The following is an 18,871-nucleotide window of genomic DNA, read 5'->3' on the forward strand; positions in this document are numbered from 1 at the left end:
AGACTCTGACAGCACCTGTGGTAAACCCTTCTGTGTACCTTTGATGCCAGGGACTGAAAAGGCTTGTGCAAATAACATAAAACCAAATGACTCTGGCTGCAAAGGCAATCAGTATCAGATATAAACAAGGGAAAAACAAAAAAGCAAAATGAATCCAGAAAAGTAAATAGATCTATTCCCTTTGACTCTTTGTTGTTCAACTGATTCTATTTCTTTTGCATGGAAATTTATTAGAAGCATTTTAATGTGCATCCCAAAGGCTGCCTTAAATTTGCATCCATGCTTAATAGCAGAGAGAGCAGTACAGGTGCTATGGAAAAGCAATGGAAGTTAAATCAGAATCTGTGGGTTTTTACAGTTTGTCACCTCACTAAGTCTCAGTTTTCTCATCTGCAAAACAGCAGTGAAAATGTCTACTCTATAAAATTGTGATTATTAAATATGGTAAATGAAAATAATTATAAAATATGGAAACATAAATGAAAATATGAAAAACAAATAAATGAAAATAGAACAGTGCTATTCAATAGAAATATAAGTTGAACCATGAACATGAGCCACATAGGCAATTTTAAATTAAAAAACGCAAAGAAACGTGTGAAATTAATTTTAATAATATATTTTATTTTGCCCAATTTATCCAAAACGTCATTTCAACATTTTAATCAATATAAAATGATTAATAATTGAGAGGTTTTTTTTTTTAACATTCTTCTTCTTTTTGTCCTGTCTGAAAATTGGTGCCTATTTGATACTGACAATACAGCTGCATTCAGACTAGCCACATTTCAGGTGCTAAACAGCCATGGTAGCTAGTAACTATCATACTGGACAGCATATGCTTAGAACCAAGGTGAGGCTTCACACATGTTTACTACATTCAAATAGTATTTACTATCAGATAAGCCCTGTGGGACTTGGGAAGGTTATTTTTAAAATTGATGCATTAAAGAGAGCTTGTGTTTTTATATTGGTATAGTAGTTAATATGTGATACATAATAAGAATTTAAAATAAAATATTCCCTATAAATGACCAGACTATATACTTGACCAAAATAAAAGCAACCAAAAATGACGACCATAGGTCACTTTGTAGTTATTTTATTAGGACTAAAATTATATGTTAATTTGACATAGAATCTAATAATCTAAAAAAAACCTGACATAACTATAAGTACACAAAACAATTCAAACTATAAACAATTCAAACTGGCATTTCCGTAGAGAAGGAAAGGGTCCTGGAGTTGGAAATCCAAGTCTTTAGTAATAAACTACAATTGCTAAAGTATACCTTTCATCAAAAAAACATGAGGAGAAATCACAATATTTTTCTATATTGCAAAAGTTTTCATTTCACAGGACCTGCCATGAGTAAGTCATATTACAGTTTCAATAGCTTTATTTTTTTCCTTTCATAAAAATTTATTCTCTAAATTAGAGGATGACTACCCATTATGACAATTACTTATCGCATCATTTTAATGCATCTTAATGACTCATTGGGGTTAAAATGTCAAATATTCATACTACATTCATTATTAAAATTACACTGAATAGTATAAGGTAGGCAAATTCTTGTATCGTGAGCTCAAAGAGTAGAATGAAAAATATAAAGAAACATTTCTTCACTGCAAGATCTTTATGAAAGCTGTCCACAAAGCCTAAGGTGGATGTATGTGCACATGCATACACACATATGATATATTTAGTATTATGTTCTTGTTTTCTGTGGGTGGAGACGTCCCTGCAACTGGCATATTTTCAGCAATCTTCCTCTGGGCTGACCAGCAGGGCAACACAAGTGGAGGGTAAAATGTACTATTAGAAAGGCAACGACTACTTCATTTCAAATCTGACAAGGACTATTTAGTTACCTACTACAACTTCTACATTACAAAGGGCTATGACATTCTTAATGATTGATAGAAACTTTTTGGACTTTGATTTTTTATTTACTTGTATTCAGAAGATGGCACTTCTACAATACAGGCCCTCAAACACTTTGTCCGCACACTCGGCCAGAAGCGACACATAAAGAAAAAGTGCTAAAGCAGACTTCGTTCAGGGCGCCACCTATGTGCCTCTCTGCAGTCTCCTTACTAAGAACTTGCCTCACTCAGCCCTGTTCAGGCTTAAGATCTGCAATGGGTTCACACTACAAATTGGTAAAGCTTCAAAAGACAGGGTTTAAAGATTTATATCATCATATTTATATTCGCTTAAACTCTTCCGAGGAAGAATCTATTCCATCAATTAGATATGCATTTCCTAAACATTAGCGTTTGTTAAAATACAGACCACCCCCCATAGCCACTGATACCAAATTCAAACACAATGGCATACACTGTACCATTTTAAACACTTGGCCAAATTTCAGAAGTAAAACTACCCAATGTAGTAAGAAAGACTCACATCTGGCATTTCTGTACAGAAGGAAAGGGTCCTGGAGTTGGAAATCCAAGTCTTTAGTAATAGGTTCTGTCCTATTTTCCATGCTCAGCCTATTCATAATGGTGAATCCGTGCTTTGGAGAAGCAGACCTAAAAATCACAAGGGGTCAGAGGGAAATCAATAGACAAATTGCTTAGTATGCGATATTTTCAGTATAAGTATATTCTGATGTAGCTCTCAACCTTTGTTTGCATATACAGCTTTATGCAAGCAGCCTGTACACATACTTCTTTACCACTGGCTTCATTATAGACTAATTCCCATAATGCAGCAGCACTGTCAACATGACTCGTTTCATAAAATTGAGTTATACTTTCTTATTTGTGGCGTGTGTGTATGTGTGTGTGTGTGTGTGTGTGTGTGTGTGTGTAGCTGTTTATTTCTCTACCTAGCTTGTAAATTCCTTTAAGGCAGGGTAACTACTTTTTAAAACATTACTGACTTTTAAAGAATACTTTTTAAAAGTTTAATTAAAGATATTTTTAAACAATCTTGGTTGTTAAAGTATACATCGCAATTATATGAAGAAAATTTTCATAGAAAATGTTAAGTGTTAGTCTGAAATTGAGGGCTACAAAATCTCTTAGTGATATGAAGCAACTCTGGACAATGAACTTATGAGTTTACAGAGCCTAAACTAGAAGTTTATATAACAAAGCAAATGGCAGATACTTTGTTTCTTCAATGCAAAGCAAACAGCTACATAGATAAACCACTATAAAAGTTTTTCTCTGTAAAAATGTGACATTTAGTGACGTTTTATTTTCATTTCACTCAATAAACCTTGAACACCTACTCTGCCAGGCAAAAAGAATCCAAATTATACTGAGTATAAACTCTAACAACTACATGTGCATTTGTCTACCCTTGGGTGACAGCCATATAGTAATTCAACTGTGTAACTTCTGGTGACAAATGAAACACTACATACTTACACACTGAAGCTGAAGCAAGCAGAATTCATTTATTTACTTTAAATGAGGGTGCTAGGGCTGTTATTAACAAACCCACAGAAATGTTATGAGCAACAGGAAGACAAGTTGTTTATGTCTTAGTTTTACGTTACTTCTATTTGATATTGATCAAGGAACACAGCTACATAACCACTGCCAGGATTTTCTTCTGAAACCTCCAATTTTAAAATTGATGGGAGGTGATCCTTGCCCAGCTTTTTTTACAAAGGGGTAAAGCGGTGGTAAGCATACAACCAACACCAGAAATAATCATGATAATCATTTCTACTTAAATTCAGAGGAAGAATAAAAACAAACTCCCCAAGAACTCTATTAGGGGGTCCTCTGGAAGTGTCAGGTTCAGAAATTACCAGTGGGTGTCTCTATGAACTCTCTATTACAGAAAGGAAGGCATAGGAGGAAATAAACGATTTTTTAAATGGGATTAAGTGTTTTCATACAAGAATGAGAATCTGATTCTTCACGTATTTCATTATCACAACAGGATCTCACCTCTTTAATAGTACAGCTACTATACCATCTCATAATTTAGAAAATACGCCAAGGGGATAAATGTGCCAATTGCTCTAAAGCAACTTCTTCTATAAGAGAAGTCAAAATATATCACTGCCAGCTCCATTCTCTGTACCAACACCCCCCACACACACCTTGAGTTTTACATGCTTTTTGTAATTCTCTACTGAAGAAAGACCTCAACATGCTAGGATCTGGGAGGTTTTTGTTTTGCAGGGGATAAGGGAGGCATCCTATTCTTGAGGAGTTAGATTTGGAGAAGAGACTAAAAAACAGGGAAGGATTTTGTTTTCAACTTCATGTTTTGTTTAATTCAGAGCTCCATTAGAGACATGAAGTATAGTAAGAAATCTGAAAATACAAACTTGTATTTGGTTTGGGTGCAAAAAAGAAAATATTTGTATGATTTGTTACTCTTCCACAGCTAAAAAAAAAAAAAAAAAAACAACTCTACTGAAAGTTCCCCAAATCAATCATTAATACATACTAATACATCTTTTCTGTCACTTCTCCAAGAAGTAATAATGCCTGTTGTGAGAAATGCGTGACAGTGTACCCTGCATGCATGGCACACAGTACAGTTCAACCCTGTGCCTTCCGTGGTGAACTTCAGAATCCTCAAGAGCACTCACACGCTACTGAATAAACTTGCCTTGGGGCATGCTCTGGTGCTGGATGTTTGGCAACATAATGCAGACTAATATGCCAAGGGTTCTTGGGTACTCCACGGCTTTTCTGAGACTGTAAAGAAACTGACCTCGTCACCTAGTGTGCTGGCCTTGCCACCCATTCCTTCTTCCCGCTCCCAGTGCTGCCTCCATATAAAAGTTTTTTCTCCTCCTAAAAAAGTTTTTCTCTATAAAAATATGACAGACTGGAACAGACCTTCCTCCCCTGCAGCTGAGCTCCCTCCTCCCCAGCACACACAGACCTCCATCATGCATGCACTTTGCCCCCCACGGGCCTCTCTGTGCTATTCTAGTCCTGCTTTTATCTTTCAAGCTGACTCCTCTGTATCCTTGCTGGCCCTCAAACCTAGCCATACACCCTCATCGGTTTCCTTTTCATACTCACTCCTTCAGGGAACAGCTTTTCTTTCATGGCTTCAACTACCAAAATACTTCAGACAACTCCAAACCATCTCCACCACCGCCCCTACTCTGAGGGGCTAGACACCTCCACCGGAATGTCCTGCTACCACTCCAAGTCATTACTTCAAAGTAAAATGAGGGCTGATCCTCAAACCACATTCTTGATCTCTGTCTTTCTATTCCACCAATGCTTCTGTCATTCTCAATCTTCCATGTTCAAAATATTGTCATTTAAAAAATTTCACCATTGCAATCCTCTTTCCATTTCAGTTTCTATTATTCTAACCCAAACTCTCATCATTTCATATCTACTCCACTGCAATAATCTTCTCACTGTCCTGACTCCAGTTTCTTCTAGAACCAGTGCATCCCCATGAAGTTAATACACTGACTTTCCCCACACATTTCCTCTATTACTCTCCTGTTCATAAGCCTTCAATAACTTCCTACTGCTAAGAAAATAAAACTCGCCGGGCGCAGTGGCTCATGCCTGTAATCCCAGCACTTTGGGAGGCGAAGGCGGGCGATCACTTGAGGTCAGGGGTTCAAGGCCAGACTGGCCAACATGGTGAAACCCTATCTCTACTAAAAATACAGAAATTAGCTGGGCGTGGCAGCAGGCACCTGTAATCTCAGCTACTTGGGAGGCTGAGGTGGGAGAATCGCTTGAACCCAGAAGTGGAGGTTGCAGTGAGGGGAGATCGCGTCACTGCACTCCAGCCTGGGCGACAGAGGAAGACTCCATCTCAAAAAAAAAAAAGAAAAAGAAATCTCAAAATCTTTAGTTTGCCATTCCAAGCCAGCAAATCTCTTCACCCTTGCTAACTACTGTAAACCAATATAAACCCTCTGCACTATAGTCATTTTTCTTACTGTCCCTTTAACACACCAGGTTCTATGCCTCTGCTTTTGCCATTCTTCCTGTTGAGACTGCCTTCCCTCTCCTCTATGCAAGCTACGTTCTACCTTATTCCTGAGGCCCAACTCAAGACCTATCACTCTATAAAGCAGGGGTGTCCAATCTTTTGGTTTCCCTGGGACACCTTGGAAGGGGAAGAATTGTCTTGGGCCACGCATAAAATATATTAACACTAACAATAGCTGATCAGTTTTAAAAAAAATCCCATAATGTTTTTGAAAGTTTATGAATTTCTGTCAGGCTACATTCAAAGTCATCCTGGGCCACATGTATCCCACGAGCCACAGGTTGGACAAGCATGTTATAAAGGTTTCCACATCACAGCAGCCCATTCATTGCTCAGAATCTATCTATCGGCACCCAGGATACTCTATTCTGTATTGTGGCTTACCATAAACATGAATATACGTAGAAAGAAAATACACTTGTGTGTGTATACTTCCTAACTCCTGAATGAAACTTACCCCTAGAAAGGTTTATATTAGGCCTTTGAATTTCATCTTTGTACCCTCACTGAAGGTGATGGCCTTTGGCTATGACATTTTTTTTATTGTAAAGTTTATTTATTGAGACAATATACATAATGCATTTGTGATTTGATATTAATAATATCTGATAACAAGAAATGACTAAAAACATGAGTTTATTGGATCTATCCTGAAACATATTCTATTAACTGAACAATGGAGGACTGAAAGACAACTTCAATTTTGGACCATGCTTTTTTAGAGTCAGGGGTGGGAGAAAAGACCGTTTTCCAAACATTAATTGAACAATCTATTATTTCTCATAGTGTTCTTCTAGCTCCTTGCCAATGCATTATATTCAAGAACTTTGTGCCATTCATTTGAATTAAAGAATATTTAATTTATTTTAAGCAGAACCCAGTCAATGATTTAAGTTCATCTATATTGAAGTTTAAATTATATTCTGAAATTAGCATTCATCACAATATACCAGGTGACATTATTCAGTATTCCCTTCTTCATGTCAACTAATAATTTCAAACTGAAATTTAATTCTTTTACTTCTCTTTGAAATAAAACTGCATGCAACTGAAGAAGAGTGACACAATTGAGCTAAAATATTATTTCAAAAATTGTTAGTTTCTTCATAACGGTAAAACACTCTTACCTTGTATAAACAAATAAGGTTCCTTCCACATCAGTCTTCTCCTAAACAATAAAAACAAAACACATAAGACATGTATGTTCTCTTCATTCACAAAGGTATAAAACAAACTTCTCATAGAACAGGAATTATATCCAACTTCAAGTAGGTGAAACTGCAATGGGCCAAATATACCCAACATGAGGAGCTGTTCTCAGAAAAGTGAGAAAGCAAGTTCTGTGCTCTGCAGATTAGGCAGCAGGAAGTAGTCTTTATTTTGTCATTTATAAAATAAACCACCGTTATCTCTCTTTACCGAAGACAGGGATAGCAGCATACCTATAGCTAAAACAATGAGAAAATAAGTGTGCTGTGTGGATTTAATGAGAAAGAAGTGTGCTGCCTTTTTCTCCATCCACCACACTGGGTATAGGGCAAGCTGCAGACATCATGGATGTCTGTATTTCACTGTCCTTCATTTTATTTTCTGGGTTCATTTTCTCTTGACATATCCAGTCACTTAGGAGAACAGATGATCTGTTAATAACTCTACTTTGACTGCTAGATAGAGAGAGCATGCCACAGAGTTCTCAGGTGAATCAATCAACTACTTAGTGTATTATATTTACAGTCATCTGAAGTTAAGTTAGACAAGTATTACCAATAGGACTTGAGAAATTTGCCTGAGAAAATCTGGGAGAGGTGGTAAAGTTAAAATGATGGTTCATTTGACATTTCTTTTCCATTTCTCCAAAGGTAGGAAACCAGGTCATTATGATAATGTTCATCGATATGATGCATACTAAAAACACACATATACGTATCCAGATGTTTTATTCACCAGTAACCAGACCCATTGTAATTCGGAATTTAAAATGTACTTTTGCAATTGACATGGTTTAATTTCAGCATTCCATTTAAGCTCCTGATATTTTATAATTAATATTCATGACCATAATCATTCAATATTTAAGTACTCTGTAACTTTGGTGAAAAATACACCCTTTGAAAAAAAAGTATAACATCAAAACAGCAATTTTTAAAAGGCACACAAGGCATGATCCTCTCACATACTCAAGTAATTTCAGCAAATTTTCATTCACTTTAATTCAGTGGGTCTCAAAGTGTTATCCCCAGATCAGCGGCATCAGCATCACTTGGGAACTTATTAGAAATGCAAACTCTTGAGCTCCTACCCAAACCTACAGAATCAGAAACTCTGGGGATGGTGGTCAGCAATCTGGTTTTTATTAAACTTTCCAGGTGATTCTGATGTAGGCTAGTTTGAGAACCACTGCCTTAGTTCAACAACATACTCTCTGCCCTTGAAATTATATTAGGAGTCCTGAAAACAAAATCCATTATGTCACAAATTATATCAAACTATCATCAAGAGTAAATGGCTATAAAAATCACTGCTTAGTAACAAAATGTTTAATCACAAGATGTTTATTATTATGGAATGTGAAATTATAAATAAAAAATTTAGGCCAGGCACAGTGGCTGATGTCTGTAATCCCAGCACTCTGGGAGGCCAAGGCAGGAGGATCGCTTGTGGCCAGGAAGGAGTTCAGTTTATGACCAGCCTGGGCAACATATTGAGACCATCTCTACAAAAAAAATTTTTTTTAATTAGCCAGGTGTGGTGGCACATGCCTGTAGTCCCAGCTACTGAGGAGGGAGAATTGCTTGAGCCCAGGAGTTTGAGGCTGCAGTGAGCTATGATTGTGGCACTGCATTCCAGCCTGGGCAAGAGAGCGAGACCCTGTCTCTTAAAAATAAATAAATAATTTATAACAGTTAAAACAACTTTAGCCAGTTTTTTCCCTTACATATAAGCACAGGTAAAAAGTCAAGGAGTTAATCCTTAAACTAGATTCATTATGAAGTGTCTATAAATCACTACAATATACTGTGAAACATATCCTTATTTCTGAAATGTGGCCCATTTGCCACCGTACTTTGAAAAATGTCCAAGTCATTTTAAATGCTGCCTGAACAGTATCCAAATTTTTGGCTGTCCCTAAAGTTTAACTGATTCAGTCAGCGAGTATTCACAAGTCCACAAAGCATTTATGAATGAATTTGTAAAAACTAAATATTTGGTATTATCCATTACGTTGTTAGGAAACTGAGCCAAGATACAGGTGCTATAACTAGGACTTTGCAGAATCTCTATGTACTGTCAGGATCACTCCCCACAAGATCAAAACACTCTCCTGGTCTTCCAGTATCTGACCTTGGACTGTTTCATCTTAGAGATCAGAATCAGGATATCTATATATATCAGCACATATAAAACTAAATAGCTTCTGACTTGTTCCCTTTCTTCCTTGATGTAACAGAAATTCTCTTTTCTCAAAAAAAAAAAAAAAAAAAAAACCCTTTAATGACACATTTTAGTTTTAAAAAGTCCAAGGTCAGAAATGTAAAAGGCACGCTTCTCCTAAAATTAATCTTTAACTTATAACAAGCAATTCTTAAAACTAAGATTTTTATTTAGCATTACACACAAAGAATATGAGTTTGTTACTAGAAAGGAGTTGTGATTGAGTAATCACAACCTGGGACCTGGAGGGGGGTTCCTGCCAGATCATATTGGGCTAATCAGTTAATTATTATATGTCTCAGTTTAACCTGAAAAGAGATAACCAGCCTACACTACTCAGATCTTTTGATGAAGAAATATCAGGTGCTCTATGATATCTGGATAAAAGGGACTTTAAAAATGTACATTTCTGTTCCATTACAGCTGCCCAAATTCATGCACTTTCCTGGTCCCTCCACAGTTATCTAAGGGCAACCAGATTTTTTTTTTCTTTCTTTCTGAGCAAAGTCCAGGGTTAGGGATGTGGAGAACAGTTGAAACAAGATTTTATTAGATGTTCCTTAGATCCTTTAAGGAGGACTTGTACGTTAAAGTATTCGTTTCCAGTCTTGGGGTATTTTAGCTTAAATTTTAAAAGCACAATTTGATGACTTAATATTACACTCTATTATAAAATCTAACAAGTGCTAAAGAAATAAGCAATTCAGAATTCAAAATACTAAAAAATATCCCAAATGGAATATAAAATAGTGCCAAAATGGAATTCATCCCAAAATAGAATATAAAATAGTACTGTTTTGCAAATTCTGGGGACTCGACACACCATCTGACACAAAATAAAAGCAATGTCTATTTTAACTTGATTTTTCTCAGTTAAAATAATCAAAAAGTACATCTTAATTTATCCTCCCCAATCTCTCTTACCGTGCATGTAGCATCTGAGTCACCTATTAAACTTTCAACAATATCAAATGCCTGGGCCTCATTATCCAGAGGTTTTGGTTTGGCATGTTTCACTTTTTAAAAACTCTGAGTTATTTGGATACACCAAAAACTTAGAAAACCACTAGCTAGGAACACAACGTTAGTCACTGTAGGGCAATTTTCAGGCTCAGCATTCCCAGTATTATGACTCTATAGATGTCATAATACTCTTTCCCTCAGTGTGACAACCACAAACATCTCCAGACATTGCCAAGTATCACCTGTGGGCAAAATCAACTCCAGCTGAGAGCCATTGGTCTAAGGATTGAGAGCTGGTAAATACCAAGGTTATGGTCTTCAGTTGACACATAGGTATTAATATTTTAAGGGAGCAGTCTTTCCTGGCAACAGGGAGTAGGTCTAACTCTAAAATTCCTATTTCAGTCATGATGTAATCTTTCTTAATCCTTCTTTAAAGCAGTTCATTTTCTATACACCTTTCATTCCTAATATCTCCTCCTCCGAAAGTCTGAAGTCATTCTTCATCCATTTTCAGGGCAATAAGAATTCCCCTCCTTAACATCCCCCCTGCCTTCTTTTAAATATTTTCACCTCTATTCTCAAGAATGTTCTCATAATCTTAACAGGTTGACACTCAAACGGCTCCCACCCAGAGATCCTGAGTGACAGCACATGGAGACGGTGGTCAGAATTTGTTTGCCTCCAGCAACTGTTCTGCCACTGAACTAGGTCTCTCTCGTTTTGTGGCTACCACAGCCTTGAAGATCAGGACTTTGAAAGAATTAGGACCTTTTCCTGAATGAATTATGCCCTGTCTGAAGGCAACGTGTCAGCAAGCAGGAAAACATAACTCCTGTAAATACTGCATTGTGACACTTCTGCTTTTTGATAAGGCTTTTGTAGATGGGCTTCATTATTAGGTATCTAATAAACCTATATAACTATCTTAAAAGGTATCACATAGATAACTGTCAAAAGCCTATAGGAAACAACTATTATTTAAGAGAAATGCTCTACATTCTTTATATTAAGTTTCTCGGGATTCTCCAGACTCTAATCCTAGTGTCAAGTCAGCTTACAGGACTATACGTCCCTGGGCCTCATCGCTCCACTATGGAATTACTTTTACAGGATTATGACATTATACCTTTGGCATTTTTCTACAGTGCAACAAAATAACCATATGTAGAATATCTTTAAATATATTTTTAATTACCATGGAGGAAACTGTCTACTATGTTGCTCAATGGTCTTTATGTAAAGACCCAGGTAACAAATTACCGTGGAAACTAGGGGAAATAACCTCTTTCTCCTGATCAAGTGGTACATTTTTCTATTACATAAGAACAAATATTAAAGAGCTCTTCCTGTTCTCCTTTTGAGTTTGGCCACTAAGAGAGCAGACCTAAATTCTCTGCCCCATTCCAGTAAACTTCCTCTGTTAAGACCTTTGGCCAAAACTGTTTGTCTATCCCACTTTTGCGTGTCTTTTTATTTTATGTTAATGATTTTCAGGTGAGTTTTTACTACAGGCTGCTGATCTATACTGGAGATCAGTAGGCTTATGAATGTGGGTATTAAGAAAAATAGATTTGTTCAACATGGTTGTTTTCCTTAAGTTTTGATGTTTATACAAGCGACCTGAAGAACACAAAAAGTTTATCTGAAATCCATTCATCAAGGCCAAGTTCTCCATACTGTTTTGTAACTTATTTTAAAATGACGGATATCACATATGTGATATATAATGGATAATATATAATGGATGATGAATATTTGGACAAAAATCATTATGAGGACAGAAATAAAATTACATCTCTCTACATTCGAGTGGGTGGGTTACAAAATTACAAGCAGCAATTCCTGCAACAGGACTCCAGTGTTCCAGGCTTCTACCCCATTCTAATTGTGAGGACAATGAAATTTCATTCCATTACCATTTATTGGGACTCTGCTTTGAGAAGAGCACTAAAATAATTTGGCTCCCAAATGGTCTCCAATATCAAACATGGTGGGCTGTCGTGTAATAGTCTTTCCAAGAGCATCAGCCTCCTTCTAAGTGTTAGACCCTGCTCCATTTCGTCTTTTATTCGCCGAGGTTGGCTCTTTTCTTGGTGTTTCCCCTTACTTTACAACTTGCAGACTTCTCGCCTCCTATCAAGTTTTGATTTCTCTTTGCCCCATCTAAGACTGACGTTCTAAAACCAGAACTCTGCACTTTTATACGTCTGCTGTCCCTGCCTCCTCTATAGCCAGTTCTACTGTAACAGAACTCAGCTTTACTTTCTCAAGCACATCGGTCTTCTAGCCCAAAGGCATCAGGTTCTTCCTTTTCATCGGCTGTCAGGGTGCAGTCCCCGATCGGCCTGGTTTCCCAGCGTGGGGTACATTAGAGATTTAAGTCTTTTCCCCAACTCCAGGTAGCTCCACAGATCCGCCTCCCTTCCCCCAAACCCCCGGGACCCCATCTCCACAACTTCGGCCTCGGGCCCCCGATCCACCCACCTCCAGGGCGTCAACGTCTCCTCCCCCTCACTGGGTCCTCAAACCCCGAGTCTGACGCCCCCCCACCCCACGCCTCCACCCCAACCCTGGTCTGCACGGCTCTGCCGCGTCCGCACGCACCCACTCGTTGGCCCGATGGCCAAAAGTGTACAGAGCCACCTGGCTGGCCACGTCCACGATGCGGTTGATATAGGGATCATGGCGCCGCAGGGCCGCTAGGCTGATGTCGCGCCCCTTCCCCACCAGGCCGCTTGCCGCCACTGCTGCCATCTTCCCTCCCTCCCTGACACCGGCGCCGGGCTCTGGGAAGCCACTCTCAATAGATCGCAGAATGAGCGAGCTGCCTCGCAGCCGAAAACCCCGGAGGACCAGAAGGCCGGGGAGGCCTTCCGGCTCCAGTCACCCCAGCCCTCCTGCCCGCCGACGGACGCAAGGCCTCACTAATCGATGGTCGCGCCCCGCCCGCTGAGGATCGTTGCCACTGGCAACGACAAGCCCAGGCCTGCCCTCTGAATCCCGTTTCTTTCTCCGAGAGATGTTTCTCTTCGCGCCGGAGCTTGAGCTGTGTGCGCGGTAGGACTTCCTTCTTGGATATGTTCGACGCCTTGGCATATCTTTTCTTTGGCGCTTCAGGGATCAAACCTATAGCAATAAATAAGCCTCGAGCATCAAGAACTCTGAAGACAAAAAGAACTGAAATGATTTCTGAATGCGCTAACACCAGTGGTTCTTAAAACTGTAGTGTGGTCCCGGAACCCTTTGAGAATTTCTGAGACCCTTTAGGGGGATCTGCAATGTCGGAAAAAACCTTTTATGACAATGCTAAGACGTACTTATTTGACTTGTTCACTGTAATGACGTTTTGCAGACAATGGTGTTTAAAATGCTGGTGGCTCAACCCAAATAAGGCAGGGGCACCAAATTGCATTGTTAGTCAAAGTACCTGTCACTAACCTGCCTTCTCGGTTAAAAAAAAAAAAAAAAAAAGGAAAAGAAAAGAGAAAAGAAGAAGCTAGAGTCAGTGTCACCTGACGGTGTTCTTGATAAGCACTAAAAATTATTAATTTTATTGAAGCTTAATCCGTGAGTACAATTCTTTGTAGTATTCTGCATAAAAAATAGGAAACAGGCATAAAGCTCGTCTGCTGCACACCGGAGTGTGTCATATTTGTCTCTAGGAAAATATTTCTGTGCTTGCGTTGCAGGCCGAATTCATGTTTTTATTTTTATTTTCATAAAACATTTTTACTTGAAAGAAAGATGGGCAAACTATGGTTATTCAAACAGGTACTTGACAGACATTTTTCTGAAAATAAATAAAGCATGCCTGTCACTTTCAAGAAAACAAGGGACAATTACTGTTGCCAATGATAATTTTTAAGCCTTCAAGCCAGAATTAAAAGTTTAGGAAAAGTGTATCTACTGCCATGAGCTTGACAGCTTCTCAATACTTAATGTTGTTGTTGTTGTTGTTTTTTCTCTGATGAGATCACCGGTGATACTGAGTGCAATTTTAACAAATACTGCATAATGGAAAGTGTCAGTATCTGAAAGATCTGCTGAACTCAGTGATTCTGTATTTTCCAAATGACCCATGTCTCATGCCACATAATCATGCATAGGCAAAAGATCCATTCTAGAACAAGGTGGACTAATGGATTTTTAATGTAACAGAATGAAAAGTTAATAGGATTTCAGACAGCACATTGCAGCTAAACTTTGAGAAACTCCAGCTTGTCAAGTTTTGGCATATTATCCAAGAAGAATATCCACAATTATCCGAAAAAGGCTATTAAAATATCCATCTCTTTTCCAACTACATTATCTGTAAGAGGCCAGAGTTTCTTCATATATTCCAAACAAAACACACATAGCAACAGATTATAAGCAGAAACAGATATGAGAATCTAGTTGTCTACTATTCAGCCATGTTAAAGATATTTGCAAAAATTTAAAAGAATGCTTCTTTTCTCACTAAATGTTTATTTTGGAAAAAATTATTCTTCATAGAAATGGATTTATATTTAAGATCATTGTTATTTTTAATAAATGAATTAAATATTTTTAAAGTTTATTAATTTTAAGATGGAGTCTTGCTCTGTCACTCAGGCTGGAATGCAATGGCATGAACTTGGCTCACTGCAATCTCTGCCTCCCAGAATCAAGTGATTCTCCTGCCTCAGCCTCCTGAGTAGCTGGGATTACAGGTGCCCACTACCACCCCTGGCTAATTTTTGTATTTTTAGTAGAGACCGGGTTTCACCATGTGGGCCAGGCTGGTCTCGAACTCCTGATCTCAGGTGATCTGCCCACCTCAGCCTCCCAAAGTGCTGGGATTACAGGGGTGAGCCACTGTGCCTGGCCTGTTTGAAGTTATTTTTAATTTCCAATATGGTAAATATAGGTAGACATAACTCATATAAACAAAAGTTCTTTGAGGGAGCCCTCAATAATTTTTAAGAATGGGCTGGGCCTGGTGGCAGGCACTTGTAATCCCAGCTACTTGGGAGGCTGAGGCAGGAGAATCACTCGAACCCAGGAAGTAGAGGTTTCAGTGAGCTGAGATCCTGCCACTGCCCTCCAGCCTGGGCAATGGAGCAACACTCCGTCTCAAAATAATAATAATAATACTTCTTAAGAGTATAAAGTGGACTTGAGATTAAAGAGTTAAGAACAGTTGATCTAAACCATTTACCTAGCGTTAACTATTAGAACAACTGTGCAGAAATTATTACGTTCATAAATTCTTACCTATTTGATATAGAAATATCACAGGTACGGCACAATACCCTCTCATTATAATATGTTGCAATATAATCTTTGCAGTCACAATTTCAATTGTACTGAAATTCTTGATTAAGTTGCATTTTGGAGTCTCAGACCTATTGACTCCCAAGGCTGACTTCCCATGGGGAAGAATACAGCAATGGCTTTCAAACAACTTTTCTTTTGACTGAGGCTGGGGTCATTTGCAGAGTCTGACCCAGAACATATGTTTATATATTTATACCTGATATTAACTCAAATAATTGTTTCATGGAACAATACTAAATGATATAGACTTTTTTTTTTTTTTCTGAGATGGAGTTTCGCTCTTGTTGCCCAGGCTGGAGTGCAATGGCCTCATCTTGGCTCACCACAACCTCCGCCTCCCAGGTTGAAGCGATTCTCCTGCCTCAGCCTCCCAAGTAGCTGGGATTACAGGCATGTGCCACCATGCCTGGCTAATTTTGTATTTTTAGTAGAGACAGGGTTTCTCCATTTTGACCAGGCTGGTCTTGAACTCCCAATCTCAGGTGATCCGCCTGCCTCAGCCTCCCAAAGGGCTGGGATCACAGGCATGAGCCACTGTGCCCGGCTGATACAGACATTTTAAGAAATGCTAGCTGTGACTCTGTAAATTGATTTCATGACCAACTAATGGATTGTGACCTGCAGTTTGAAAAACATAGGGCTGTGGCAACTGAGGAACCACACAAAGCTGACTAGACAACTTTCAATGTTAGTTCACTACCCTTTTCCAGTATTCCTAACCTCTTTGCTCTTATATCACCTACGTGCTTCTAGAAACAAGTTTACAGGTATTGATCGACTTAGCACCTATGCAACTTATGACCATTTGACTTTATGACCACAATTGCTAGCCACGACTGCTCCGCGTCTGGCAGCGCAAACATTGCCCAGCTGGGCATATGACAGTGCGGACCAGCTTCCGGCAGCACTACCATCTCCGCGTGCACCATTTCAACTGTACATATAGCCTACTCAACTTACGACCAAATCGTGTTACGACCGGTCCGCAGTCCCGACCGTGGTCGTAAGTCGAGCACTAGCTGTAATTGTAATATGGGCAATGGAGAACTTTGTGATTAACTCTTGAACTAGTCACACTCTCTCACTTGATTAGCTGTTCTGATTTTGATTTTTCAGCATGAACCCACAGATTCTACTTTGCATTTCCCTCATATGTATAATGGGGCATTGCGTTTCTTTTAAGTTCCATGATCCTTACACAAATCATTTTCCTCATAATTTTTCAGTCTTTCCATCTTTAAAGTGTAAAGAACAGATCGTGACCCCAAAAGAACAAATTGTTTTGAGCTCAATAGAGATGACAGACAATTAAATGTCAGCTTTTTAAAGAACATTTAAAAGCTTAAATGTTCACAAAACAAAAATGCACACAAGTCTTAGTGATCTGTATGACTACAATTACAAAGTATTTATTGAGTGCTCACTTGATGAAGTTCATTAATTCATTCTTCATGATTTATTGTTGCTTCTTGTGTCTGTAATGAAATTAAATGGTCGTGTCATCTCCAGTCTTTGATCTCACTAATGAGTAAGAGGAAGATACTGTTACTTTGCTTATGGGGATAATTTCACATATGTGAACAACATGCCAATATGATCCTTAGTAGAGATGGGCTGATTTTTTGTGTTTAGAATTAATGAAACAACATGAATGAATGGCCCATCTCCTGTTTCAACCTCCTTGTATCTGAACTGTTTTCTTTCAAGTATCTTACACATTCCCATCTCTGTACCTTTGCCCATCTGTCTTCTCAGCTTGGAATGTCCTTTTCCTGGAAAACTCACCTCCTGTCTTCTTGTCGCTTACAATCCTTTTGACCTGTGAATCCTCAGTGCACTCGGTTGTGATTTTTCTTGTGGCACTTAACTCACCTTATCCTGACTCAGACGTATTTACTATGTTACATAGACACTTTTTTCCAATTCTTAATAAAGAGTCATTATAATAAAAGAGAATTGGTATAGAAAATCTAGTCTGAAAGTGGTTCTTGCAATTGAACAAGAAATTTAGCTTTGAGTTTCTTGACAGATAAGCAAAAGGAGGAAATAGTATGTTTCATAAGTTTTTATTTATTTATTTATTTGTTTTTGAGACAGGGTCTTGCTCTGTTGCCCAGGCTGGAGTGCAGTGGCACAATCACAGCTCACTGCAGCCTTGACCTCCTTCCCACCCCAGCCTCCCAAGTAGCTGGGACCACAGGCGGGTGCCACCATGCCCAGCCAATGTTTTTTATATTTTGTAGTGATGGGGCCTCATCATGTTGCTCAGGCTGGAGTTGTTATTTTTTATGTAGTTATCACCCGTGTAGTCTCCCTAGCACTTGTGAATAATAGAGATTTAATAAATGCTTATTCTTTTGAACTAAACTCTGAGTTAGTTGAATTTACTCATTAAATGTCAGCTTTTTAAAGAGCTCATGATTTATAAAATAATGAAATCCAAGTCCTGATCTCTCAGAGTTTACATTCTAAGGGAGATAGAAGAAAAATGGAAAAGTTTTTGGTTCTTTAACTTTCAAACAAAAAACTCTTGAAAATTAGAAATCATACTCAGAGAAAAAAGATAAATAATGTTACAGTGACTTCAGTATCGCCATACAGCTAGTGCTCGACTTACGACCACGATTGGTTCCGACAGACCGGTTGTAACACGATTTGGTCATAAGTTGAGTAGGCTATATGCAGGCGGAGATGGTAGTGCTGCTGGAAGCTGGTCCGCACTGTCATATGCCCAGCTGGGCAACCTTTGTGCTGCCAGACGCGGAGCAGTCGTGGCTAGCGATTGTGGTCGTAAAGTCGAATGGTCGTAAGTTGCATAGGTCTTAAGTCGATCAATACCTGTATTGTTCATCTCCCTGGCCTACAGAGCTTTATTTTTTAATTCTTTCCCCACCCCCCAAAGGTCTTAAGCTCTGACCTTCTAGGATGACGCCAGCCTTCTGTCTACTTTCTATTTGAATAATCTGTGTTTGTAAAACCAGGTCATCATCACTTATCCAAATATACTAAGTTGCAGGCTCGATGTTAGTAAAAGACCATTACAAATACGCAAATTCTTTTTTAATCCATGCAACTTCCATTTCTGTTGTCGACGGTACTGGCGTACTTCCACTGTGTTTCCATAAGCCTCTTCATGATACCTTGGACAAATATTGATGACTTCGGGTTCGTGATTATTTTATAATTGTCATTATGAAATTAAATATATGCTCAGACTTG

The 18,871-nt window shown here is 38.5% G+C and overlaps 2 protein-coding genes across 26 annotated transcripts in view; one reads left to right on the plus strand and one right to left on the minus strand.

Moving 5' to 3' along the window:
• DCP1B (decapping mRNA 1B) overlaps window positions 1–13,254 on the minus strand; it is a 52,671-nt gene extending 39,417 nt beyond the window's left edge. The window contains exons 1-4 of one of the 5 annotated variants that reach the window (XM_037744602.1): window positions 12,959–13,254; window positions 7,084–7,124; window positions 2,445–2,541; window positions 1,212–1,239 (exon numbers count right to left, since the gene is read on the minus strand). In XM_037744602.1, coding sequence (XP_037600530.1) covers window positions 1,212–1,239; window positions 2,445–2,541; window positions 7,084–7,124; window positions 12,959–13,108 — 316 coding nt within the window. In that variant the 5' untranslated portion in view covers window positions 13,109–13,254. Of the gene's footprint in view, window positions 1–1,211; window positions 1,240–2,413; window positions 2,542–7,083; window positions 7,125–9,765; window positions 10,310–12,147; window positions 12,236–12,958 lie in introns of those variants that run through there. The other 4 variants (XM_037744603.1, XM_017545525.2, XM_017545527.2 and 1 more) reach the window with 4 other exon arrangements.
• CACNA1C (calcium voltage-gated channel subunit alpha1 C) overlaps window positions 1–18,871 on the plus strand; it is a 705,432-nt gene that overhangs the window by 16,610 nt on the left and 669,951 nt on the right. The window lies entirely within an intron of this gene.

The sequence above is a fragment of the Cebus imitator genome, unplaced genomic scaffold, assembly GCF_001604975.1.
Source record: "Cebus imitator isolate Cc_AM_T3 unplaced genomic scaffold, Cebus_imitator-1.0 Scaffold179, whole genome shotgun sequence".
NCBI classification, from domain to species: Eukaryota; Metazoa; Chordata; class Mammalia; order Primates; family Cebidae; genus Cebus; species Cebus imitator.